The following is an 11,750-nucleotide window of genomic DNA, read 5'->3' as shown; positions in this document are numbered from 1 at the left end:
GTACAGTATTTGTTTTTCAAATGTTGTGGAGTAAAAGTCACAAGTTTCCAAAAATATTAATACTCAAGTAAAGTACAGATACTCAAAATTCATACTTAAGTACAGTAATCAAGTAAATGTACTTAGTTACTGTCCACCCCTGGTTTTGGGTGCGGGCGGGGTATACGTATTGCGCTTACTGTCTTGAAAGATAGCTTATTAATCTAATCTTATACTTAAACAAACTATGGTTGCTTCAATTTAGTATACATTAATAGACCATGCTAGCAAACACATTTGAGAACAAGAAATGAATATTGAATTCTAATTAACACACAAGTCTTACATAAGCCCAAATAAATGTCAACAATATTTTCAAAAATATTTTCATGATATAATTTCTTGATAACATGCACTAAGTATACAGACACGCTGAAGATAGAGAACTGGGCTTTCCCTCAGTTTAATGTTGGCAGAAATAGAATAGCAACCACAGCTTTGCTGCATCTGAGTGCTGAGACACTGACTTAAGGCTAGTTGGCAGTTTATTGAGGTCAAGTGAAAATGTGTGGATGTGGCTGTTTTGGCTGAAGAGGCCAACAGGTTTTGTTACGTTACTTGAACATGTTACCCCAATGCTTTTGAACCTGACTCAAACACATTTTTAGAAAATAATATTTTTGTTTGTTAAATTCCCTGTAATCCTATTATGAATTCATATAATTGTATTATGATATGCAGTTTGATTTTGATTGTGAAACTTGCAAATTGACTTTGTTACCATCTATTCAACACTATTTGCAAGACTTTCAGTCAGTATTTCAGGGGTCAAGGATGTATAGTTACATGTATATGAATGCATGAATGAATCTATATGAATGTATAAGTATAAGTATATATACTCTTTTGATCCCGTGAGGGAAATTTGGTCTCTGCATTTATCCCAATCTGTGAATTAGTGAAACACCCTCAGCACACAGTGAAGCACACACTAATCCCGACGCAGTGAGCTGCCTGCTACAGCGGTGCTCGGGGAGCAGTGAGGGGTTAGGCGCCTTGCTCAAGGGCCTTTCAGCCATTCCTACTGGTCAGAGTTCGAACCGGCAACCCTCCGGTTACAAGTCCTAAGCCTTAAAGGGACACCAGGCAACATTTTTGTGTTAATTACTCATCTTCGTAAGTCGGTATATGGTTAAATGACTCATTACAGGGCGAATGAAGACTCTCTCGTCCCGCCCCTACTGCCTGTAGGAAGAATATCCCGCTTGCAAGTTCAGTGTATCGTACCCGGCGACCGAAGCAGTTTCAGTTTCCATCCTGCATCCACAGCACAGAGGGAGGCTAACGAAACGCTAGCGATTGTTGCAAACGTGTGTATAATGGCAGAGCCGGCAAAGAAGCAGCGAAAACCCTTGACGGAAGATGCAAAGAAAAGGAAAAGAGCTTCAGACCGAGCGAGGGGGAGTTTCGTAGAGAAAAAGCATCAGGCTTGCCTGGTGTCCCTTTAACCAGTAGGCCACGGCTGCCCCAACGGCTGTATAACATGAATAATGTATATAGTACATGTATATGAATGTATGAATGAATGTTTATGAATGTATAACATGTATAATAGTGCATTTTGAGAATGTACTGAATGCACTGAAGCCACAGAAACAAGAAAGCAGAAAGCAAAGAATTTGGCAAAACTAAATTCAACAGTTGAACTGCATAGCACATTTGTGTGGCCATCCACACCCATGAGTTAACTTGAAAGCAAGTTCCTTTTTTGGCACACAAATTCAATCAGTTTCATTTTTAAATGTTGGAGGAAGGAATCGCAAGGTAATGTCATAGCTCAAATCCATTTTTAACATGTTGGGTGTTTTAATTTCATTGATACAGACCACAAAGCCATAACGATGATTGTGTTAGGTACAGAATGGATTTAACTTGTTTTTATTGAAATTCATGATTTGAATCAACTGCTGGTGTGTCAAGATTATGCCCTCAGCTGCAGAACTTTGTCGCAGTGTAGAAACTGATTCACTGTTTGGTGATACAAATATTTGCTAACAAGGCCATCAGAAAACATAAGGTTCTGATTGCATATACCAAAGCGACATATATGAAACAGTGATGACTACTTAGTTACTATAAAAAAAAGCTGTTGCTCAGCAAAAACATAACTTAAAGATACATTTATCAAACTGATGCCACCAAGGTTGCTATAGGCAGAGGATCTCAGATTCTGTGGGATTAATAGACAACTGTGTTCAGTTGAATTCACAAGAATTGTGGTGTTTGTTTTTGTAATGATTAGTCATGATACACGCCTCTGTTGTGCAATCAGCTTGAAGCGGAAGACTAGGAACTCATTTCCAAGCTGTCATTTCCTGAAGACTGCATTTCCTTTGTATTCTTACTGCCTTGCCAGTCCTCTGTTCTGGAATACTCTGGTGACAGGTGAAATTTTACCAAAGTAACTTTTTTTGTTTATGTTTTTAGTTATGTTGATTTTCAAACCAAGATATCAAGGTGTGAGAATAGGCACCAACTTTGTCAAGGGATAGGAATAGACGTAAAGGGGTGGTGTGGACATCAACATCTTTTTTTTATCAGAGGTGTGTATGTATTTGTGTGCTTTGAAAGCTAATGAGAATATTTGGTGAATTTCTTAACAGATTAGAACCTTGAGTTTCAGCATTGGAACCTTGAGTTTCCTTCCTTGTTTGTGAATCAAATCCAGATAGTGATTTCAATCAAACAGCTAAAGAAACTGATCTCAGTCTGGCTTGGATTAAGCTATGTCTGTGTATAGCCTGAAGTCAAAGTTAACAAACCGAGGTAATGGCTCGGATCTGGACGTCATCAGATCCACCCACAGGAGCTCCACCTCTCTCACACTGATAGGTGAGATAGCTACCTGACTGGTTCACCTCTGTCATTCTCCCCTCAGGGGAAGTCTTGGAAAAAATGATGAAAAGCCTGTTTGAAATCTGCGCAAAGTATGGATTCACATTGACATTCATCAGGTTCACAGTCCCTCCCCTTCCAGGATGCCCCCCCCACCCCACCTGGCTCCGTAAGTACTAAACATGATGCTGGTCATCATAGGTTACACACATGCTGAATTGGCTTCCAGGGGCAAAGCCAGACATTCTGAAGACTTCCCTTCTGCTGGACTGATGGAGTTGTGGAAAAGCCAAGTAAGCATTTCCCACTTGTTGTGTATACAGTGTTACTTGGTCATTCTTGTATGTTGCTCAGATGTGTCGTTGATGATAGATAACAGGCACAGTTAAAGTTACTTTCAGTTCCTTGAATGCCGGAAAGCTTCATCAATTGTAATGTGAATTTATCAGGACATGAATCTAATATTGTTCTCTGTATATTGTGTATTAGTGTATGGTCCATGAATCAAGTCACATAGAACTTGACTTTGTCTTTTATGTTCACTTTCTGATTACTGGCTGAATGTCAGTCAGCTTTGGATGTGTATGAATGTGACAGGTGTTTTACATTTATTATATGTACTGGTTTAGTAAGTTAGTGTTTAATTTAGTAAATTAATAATCACCTCTAGCCAAGTCTGTGGGGCTAACAGCTCCTCTTTTACAGCAGTGCTGGTCACTGTGCAAACAAGAAATCCTTTTTCCTTATACAGCACGTTGAACTTCAAATGAAGCCACACACGGTCAAGTAAATAGTGTCTCATTGGCTGATGAGAGATATGAGGTCCACTGTAGCAGTTTTGTCATTGGACCAGATAATTTCTTCAGTGTGTCTGTGTGTCCATTTTTTTTTGTTAATCACAATGAACTTACACACTGTGAGAAAAGGCGTATGAGTGACCTCTTAACAGAAGCTAATTCATGTAAGTTTTATCTTCACATGTTTGCCTTAGACCATCCCTGGCTACAGGTGTAGAAGTTGCCTTTTGTTGCAGGCTCCTCCTCATAGTTGTAGCCCCTTTGTATTCACATATGTGTTTTTTGTGCATGGTTTTACAATCACATTAGGGATGGCATTTAAAAATATGTGGGATGGGTAGTGATGTAGAACAGGTTTGTCAAGAAACCACAAAAAATGTCACTCTAAGGCATTCAGCAAAGAAATTGACATTGTTCATCTTGTCTTGCTTTGTACTTCTGCAGGAGTTGATCTGTAAACACGGAAGAGAGTGAGACGCTTAAAGCCACGAACAGTCATGGCCCTACTGTGCCTGAAAAGCCCCCTTAGCTCCTCTTGGTAGAGTTCAGCTAGGGCATCATGGGAAATCACCATCTATGTTACTGTCAAGGAATTCACCAGCTCTCCTCTCAGTTCTCTGAACCACCAGCAGCAGTAGCAGCAGCAGCAGCAGTGCACAGACAGACTTGTCCCTGGGTCTCGCCCCAGTGAGGAGCAAACAGGAAGTTTGGCAGCTGGGGCCGGGAGAGGGAGAGGCCCGGAGGGGGGTGAGTGCTGTGACCATGCGCAGCCACCTCTGCCTGCTGCTCCTGGTGAACATGATGACATGTGGGCTGGAGGTGTGTCTGGCGGTGGGCACCATCTACATCCCCCCGCTCCTGCTGGAGGCTGGGGTGGAGGAGCGCTACATGACCATGGTGTTGGGTGAGTATGGAGAGAGAGAGAGGGAGAGAGAATGAAGAAAAGAAAGAAAGAAAGAAAGAAAGAGACTTAACATATTTGCAACTTAACATATTTGTCTTTCTATGTGTAAATTGAGCTTTGGCAATAATGTTACTGCTATAAAGAGAGAGAGAGAGAGAGAGAGAGAGAGAGAGAGAGAGAGAGAGAGAGAGAGAATGAAAGAAGGAAAAAGGAAAGAAAAAAAACGACTTAAAAACATATAATTTGTTTTACCAAATGGAGTTCTCATGGAGTACAAAAGTACATGTTAGAGAGACAGGGTTACTTTAGGGCTTTCTCAAAAAAGTAACTGGGCACATTGATGTGTAGGAGGAACAAGGAAAAGGAGGGGGGGGAACACTGCAGTATTACTGTAATGTAATGTATTATCCTTGGTCACTCCTCTTGTCCCTATAGTGACAGGTGTTATGGGTCATTCTGGAGCTAAGCAAATATCTGATGCTATTGGCCACATTAAACATTTGGAATATGGAGCAGTAAAATGACATCTGCCCATTACAAGTGTGGGTTTATGATTCCAGTTAAAAGGTGGTGTATTTTTCCCACAGACATTTCCATATATACTTTGGCTCACAATCTAACTTACTTTTATGGGTCAGACTAACTGTAGTAGCCAGCAGTCTTGAGGACACTTCTGTTTATGTACTTACTTGGCAACAACTGATATCTACAGCAACGTATAAGTGAGTCAGAGTACAATAGAAACAAAACAAACAATCCAACTGCCCAGCCTTGGTATAAGTGCTGTATGAGCCAGTTTCCTTGCAGCTAGGCAAAGACATTAGCTGCGTTTGCTCACCCTGCCTGTAATCTAACCTAACCTTTATGGCCTTAACAGCTAAATGCTCATCATGTCTGTTCCCGTAGGTGTGGGGCCCGTGCTTGGTCTCATCTTTGTCCCCCTGATTGGCTCGGCCAGCGACAGCTGGAAGGGTCGCTTTGGCCGGCGCCGGCCCTTCATTTGGGCCCTGAGCATGGGCGTGCTGCTGTCGCTAGTGCTTATCCCGCACGCCACTTCGCTGGCCTCCCTGTTGGCTCTCCAGCGCCCCCGCTGGCTGGAGGTGGGGCTGCTGGTGCTGGGCATCATCCTGCTGCAGTTCTGTGGCCAGGCCTGCTTCACACCGCTGGAGGCACTGGTCAGCGACCTGTTCCCCGGTGAGCAGGAGAGCCGCTTGGCCTTCACCGCCTTCTCCCTGCTGCTCAGCCTGGGCGGCTGCCTGGGCTACCTGCTGCCCGCTGTCAACTGGAAGGACGGTGTGGCCGCCCTCTACCTGGGCAGCCAGGAGGCCTTCATCTACATGCTGCTCACCCTCATCTTCCTGGGCTGCATGCTCAGCACGGCCATGATCTCGGAGGAGTCGACGGCCAGCGGGGAGGAGAGCGTGGTCAGGAAAGGCAGAAGGCTCAACCGCTGCTGCAGCTGGCTGATGCCGCTGGGCCTGTGTGGTGCTGCGGCCCGCCTGCTAGCCATGCTGCCACAGTCCTACCAGATGTACCAGGGCATGCCCAGGGTCCTCCGCCGGCTCTTCCTGGCTGACCTCTGCAGCTGGATGGCCCTGGAGAGCTTCTTGCTCTTCTACACAGACTTTGTGGGTGAGAGGTTGTACCACGGCCAGCCCAGTGCCGTGCCTGGGTCCAAACGGAAGCTGCTTTATGAAGAAGGTCAGTTGGACACTCTGTTGGTTCTACTCCTTAACTGTTATAACACATCAAGATGTAGACTTAATCGGTGTGGTAGCAGTAACAGCTCAGTATGTGTATATGTCATGTGGTGCCAGTGTGTGTGTGTGGGTGGGTGTTTGTTTATTTATACATGTGTCTACATGTTTCTCTGTGTGTGTGTGTTGTGGACATGTGTGTGTGTTTGTGTGTGAGCGTGTATGTGTCTGTGTGATTGTCTACACATGTCTATGTGTCTGTGTGTGTGTGTATGTGTGTGTGTGTGTGTGTGGCTACAGGTGTGCGAATGGCCAGCCTCGGCCTGTTCCTGCAGTGTCTGACAGCGGTGTGCTGCTCGCTGCTGATGGAGCGCCTGCTGGCGCGCCTGGGCCCCAAGGTGCTCCTGCTGTGCAGCGTGGGAATACTGACTCTCAGCACGGCCGTCATGACCCTCTCCCACAGCACCATCCTGGTCACCACCATGGCCGCGGCCACCGGCTTCACCTTCTGCACTCTGCAGGTGCTGCCATATACCCTCATCTGTCTATATCACTCCAACAAACAGGTGAGCTCTCTCCAGAACTCTCAAACGCATCTACAGATTTACAATGTCAAGTAGCTTATGGATTACCAGCTTTTTACTAAACCTGTTCCTTCATAAGACTTATATAAACATGTCATAAACATATTATTGCAGATGCAGTAGCCTAGTTATGACTGTCATTGTCAGTAAACACTGTTGTTCTCAAAATACTATGTCAGCTTAATAGCATGTGATATAAGTTAGTATTGTTGTACATCAATTAGGGATAACCTACACAGTAAATTATGTTCAATTTGTCTTAGAGTGACAAATGTAACCCATGACAGTGACCCTTAGACAATAAATAACGTAATAGTATTTACCCATTATGTCAATATCACAAAAAGAGAATGTTATCAATGTTTTCTTTTACAGACTTGGAAGTAAACTGTTCATATGTGTTTTGCAGGTGTTCTTCCCTAGCACTGTGAGAAAACCTTCAACCACTAGCAAAGACACCTCTTCCACACAAAACAAACATCTGGGGGGGCCCTGTCCATCAGCTTGTATCCTCCACCTACCCAAGCCAGAGATGGAGCTCCCCAGCTCCTCTAGAGGGATGTGTCTGGACCTGGCGCTGCTGGACAGTGCGTACCTGCTCTCCCAGGTTGTGCCCTCCCTACTCATGGGCTCACTGGTTCAGCTCACCCACAACGTGAACGCCTACATGGCCAGCTCCTGCGCCCTCAGTCTGCTGGCGGTGGGGCTCTCATCGCGGATCGTCTTTGACCGGAGGGACATGGAGCTGCTTCAGTAATGCAATGGCTGTAAAATCAGGTCTCTGCAGCCCTGAACTGAAAGCTTTTGAACAATCAAAGGGATCTTTGAGAAAGATTATCTGCGTATAGGGTAACCTAGACATGTTGACTTTTTGAAGTCTGTCATATGATGAATATTTGGGAAATGTTTTATAAGATTTTCTATATAGGGGGTGGGGTCGGTAGGGCTATACATTTTTTCTAAAAACCAAAATATACCCTTCATACTACCAAAAGTAAATAGTGATAATACAAAAAACAGGTAAATATTCTTCAGCAACCAAAGCAGATTTTCTAACCCAAAGTGAATGTGTATTGTTTACAATTTCGACTGTCTGGTATTGGAGTTCAAAGGTTAGGTCAAAAAAGGGTTAAATGGAGTCAAGTGGGAGAAGGGAACATAGGGTCAAATGTATATTATGAGAAATATTAATGCAAAGTTCTAATATAAATTAACCCCTTAGTATTTATTTTATTTATTTGTATATCTTGTATAAACTGTGTCAGGGGTTGGAATATTCTGAAACAAAATGTTGTTATATTGCTAATATATTGCTATCGTGATGGCGAAGGTTTATGAAGGTAGAAGTAACATAGCTCCTTGTGTGGATAACCACACTCCAGCTAGCCAGATATACATGTCTTGTGATAAGTGGAGTAAATGTGGGTAAGATCAGTTTTCGCATTTGAAATGTCGGAGGACTGAAAATATGTGGTTAGTGGTGGATCTTAGAAAAAAAGCCTGTAGACATAACATTTACTTACTAACTTATTCATTTGGCTGACACTTTTATCCAAAGCGACTTATTATGTCAATTATTATAAGGGTCATTTTCCCTAGAGAAACTTTGGGTGAAGTGTCATGCTCATATGTCTTGAATTGCACCACACAATGGTGGCAGCTGGGAATATAACCCACAACTTTTCAGGCTACTGCATGCTAGCTCAGCTCCTTAGCCACTATGCCCTCTTGTTATCACTATTTACTTTTAACATGTTTCTAGTCCCAAAATTTCCTTGTATTGACTCCACACAGTACTTCTGACCCCGCAAGACTACTTGGAGACCACACAAGTTTCACTAAGTGCCAGTCATCTATCCTGCTGTCCAGGTTGCTGAAAAAAATCTAAAGGAAGTACAATATTAATGCTTGGGAATACTTATATTTCTGGTTCCAGGATATGACATCATCTTCCTTCCGAAAAATCTGTTTTTGACTCATTTCTGTTGAGTCACTTAAGAGGAGGGGTTGATATATTGTCAGTTTTTAACTCATGAGAATGTGTGAGCCTAGCCATTTTATACAGTGATACTGTCAAACTACTATTTGCAATTATAGTAATTTCCCCTGTGTGCCATCCAAACACTAAACTGTGTTGTTTACAGTTGTTTATTTTAATGCAAGAAAAGGGTTGAGCCCACTGTCATTCACATTTAGGTTTCTAGGTAGATTAGCTATTCTTCATTTAAGTCCTACCTGTCTAACCTCATTATCTCACCACTAGACAGCAATACCGTACTGACTGTCTTAACTTTCTTTCTCCTAAGGTTTTTTTTTTTCTCTTTCAGTAAGGTGTTTTGTTGTGTTTTTGCTTATATACTATACCTTACAGTGGATTTGGATAAAAGCATCTCACAAATAAATACATGTTTACAATGTGTCATCATGACCAATCAACAAGGAATAAAAGTTCATGGATAGCTGTTTTGTTGTCTACCCTTTATTCACTGCAGACCCATTTTGAACTTAATCATATTTATATTGTCTTGCACTGAACATAAATCCTATGCACCTGGTCCTTTAGACCAGGGGTCTCAAACACCCGGCCCGCGGGCCAAATCCGGCCCGCGTCCGGCCCAATTCTGGCCCGCGACGTATGTCAAAATAATAATGTAATCCGGCCCTTGAGACTTTTTAATTGCGACAAACAACGATACTGATTAAAAATAGACGATAGTTCCAAGTACGGTGACAAATGTCATTTGTACTCTGCTCCACTATGTGCTAGACATCCAGAGCTTCATTCAAACCCAAAATCGCTGCGCAAAGTTTTCAGGAAATACTTGTATTATTAGCGAGAAACACAAAGACGTGCATTTGTAATGACGCGGAAGCGATGCAGGCCATAGTGTTGCATAACTTAAAGCAGAGATTAAGCAGAAATAGGCCTACACCAAATATTAAAAAAAACGTTTACGTGTGATGAAGTCTTAGGTAGGCTATGTTACTCACCTATTTTAAATCTGAAGGAGAATATCCTTTTGGAGATTATGATCGATCGTCTATTGAATGGAGGTGCGTCTGCGTGTATACGACGGTGTCCACTAAGCATACCATGCTTATTTCGACCCTCTGCCCAACATAGCTTGGAGGTTGCAGTGGTAATCGTGATGATAGTGTCCGTAATGGACGTGGTACAGACAGCAGGGCTAGTAGAAATAGGGCTCTAAAGTCACTTCTGGGTATCAGATTAGGAACTGATTTGACCAGAATACTTTATTGTAGGCCTTGTGGTTTAGAAACCATATACATCTTAGGTGTCGGTATACATCATATGTTTTTTCCTGTTAATTTGTTATGTGGGTAATATGAAAAAAGGAAAGTAAACCTGCTCAAATATGTTCATCCAGTATTTACTGAGAGGTGCATAATTTGAGGTGCTTGCCATCCAGTGGCAAATTAGATGGGTAAATTTACCCCCTTCATAAACTTTTGTTTTACTCAAAGATTTTTACATTTACAGTAGGACTTTATCTCTGACCACTTTCAAGCCATGGCCTTTTGAAATTTTTATATAAAAATCCAATGGTGTTGCTTTCTTAACCCTGACGCCTATAGTTTGCCAGGTTTAAAAAAGTTATGAGAGGAAAATATTTTATTTGGTGTGAAACACACACATACCTGTTTTTATGCTTTTCATTTGTTTTATATTTTGTATTAATATTTATTTTATCATTATTTTATTTATAAGCTAAGGTTGCTAGCACAGGTGTCTAAAACTAGATAAAAACACTTGCACTTTCTGTTTGCAGTTTTGTGTGGTATTTGAAAAAAAGAACATTGCATTTTCAGAAATAGCCGGCCCTCCAATCAGATGACGTTGGCAGAATTGGCCCCCAGCTCATTTGAGTTTGAGACCCCTGCTTTAGACACTAGGGCCCTATTTTGGCGATCAGAAACGGATGGTCAGGGGCACAAAGTTTATAGACATTAAAGGCGTGGCCAGTCCACAATTACACATTTAATGGCGTGATTTGTCATCAAACGTGGGCAAAAGGGTTGTTCTTTTGTTTTTGTTCTTATGTAAGATAAGAATAAGCCTTGCGTCGTGCTTTGCGCCATCTTGTGCCGGGTGCACGCTAGGGCCCCAAATCCCCTAAACAGAATGTGCATCAGTCACTGAATAAAATAGGATACGGGAAAATGTCATTTAAATTAGGCTAATCATGGTGTTGGAACAAATTTTAGTAGACCAAGAGATCTATCGATAATAAATATGATATGGTACAATGACAACCATTTAAAACGACACCATGATATTTATCCATATTACAAATGGCCTACTAGTTGTGTTGTGTCATCAGGAGGAAAAACTAAATATGAACTTAAAATATCAAACCAGATGATTCAAGCTCAATTCATTACAGTCACATAAATATTAAAGGCTAAATGTCTTTAGTAGGCTACAACACATCATTAGCAATTTATTAGATGCTCAAAAGTGGCCTGAGTTCAAAAGAACCACACAAGGGTCAAACTTTTCAAGCCAGCTAGTAACTGCTCTAGGGAACATGCGTAATGAACACAGAAAGGAGGACAGGCCCAACCAACCCTTCAACGCCACACCCACCCATGCCAAAGCGATTCTATGTTCCATAAACAATACTCTCATTAGCACTAAGACCATCCAAAGTATACACACTGAACTTGGATAGCCTACTCAACTGAAACATTGTAGTCTACGGGTTATACATGTAGATAACATGTCTGCCTTTAGCGTCACTATCAATCGTGGCGTTGTTGTCAAAAGGTTTTAAACTCAGCAATGTTTCCTGAGAGCAACACTGATGAGAGGGTTGAACCAATAACAACTCTCGTTTTAGGACGAGCCTCCACCCGTCCAGCCAATAGGAGA

General features: G+C 42.1%; 1 protein-coding gene across 2 annotated transcripts; it reads left to right on the top strand.

Moving 5' to 3' along the window:
* Positions 1 to 1,959: 1,959 nt before the first annotated feature.
* Positions 1,960 to 9,315, top strand: slc45a3 (solute carrier family 45 member 3). 2 transcript variants are annotated; one of them, XM_076267591.1, is made up of 6 exons: positions 1,960 to 2,424; positions 2,918 to 3,167; positions 4,116 to 4,575; positions 5,482 to 6,276; positions 6,573 to 6,838; positions 7,266 to 9,315. In XM_076267591.1, the coding sequence occupies exons 3-6, from the start codon at positions 4,434 to 4,436 to the stop codon at positions 7,611 to 7,613; spliced, it is 1,551 nt and encodes a 516-aa protein (XP_076123706.1). In that variant the 5' UTR covers positions 1,960 to 2,424; positions 2,918 to 3,167; positions 4,116 to 4,433; the 3' UTR covers positions 7,614 to 9,315. The 2 variants fall into 2 exon arrangements, with proteins under 2 accessions (XP_076123706.1, XP_076123705.1); XM_076267590.1 differs by having other exon boundaries at positions 1,960 to 2,582.
* Positions 9,316 to 11,750: the final 2,435 nt, after the last annotated feature.

This window comes from Alosa pseudoharengus, unplaced genomic scaffold (genome assembly GCF_046254945.1).
Source record: "Alosa pseudoharengus isolate Yale_2024_CS ecotype anadromous, Long Island Sound unplaced genomic scaffold, YU_APseudo_1.1 YU_APseudo_1.1_scf_5, whole genome shotgun sequence".
In the NCBI taxonomy this organism is placed as follows: Eukaryota; Metazoa; Chordata; class Actinopteri; order Clupeiformes; family Clupeidae; genus Alosa; species Alosa pseudoharengus.
This window is presented reverse-complemented; position numbering and strand designations above follow the sequence as displayed.

Bases quoted from the DNA above. Each gene is read 5' to 3' on its own strand.
- slc45a3 (XM_076267591.1), top strand. From the start codon at position 4,434: ATGCGCAGCCACCTCTGCCTGCTGCTCCTGGTGAACATGATGACATGT. The intron at 4,576-5,481 runs GTGAGTATGGAG...CTGTTCCCGTAG, and splicing joins CTACATGACCATGGTGTTGG to GTGTGGGGCCCGTGCTTGGT. The intron at 6,839-7,265 runs GTGAGCTCTCTC...TGTGTTTTGCAG, and splicing joins TATATCACTCCAACAAACAG to GTGTTCTTCCCTAGCACTGT.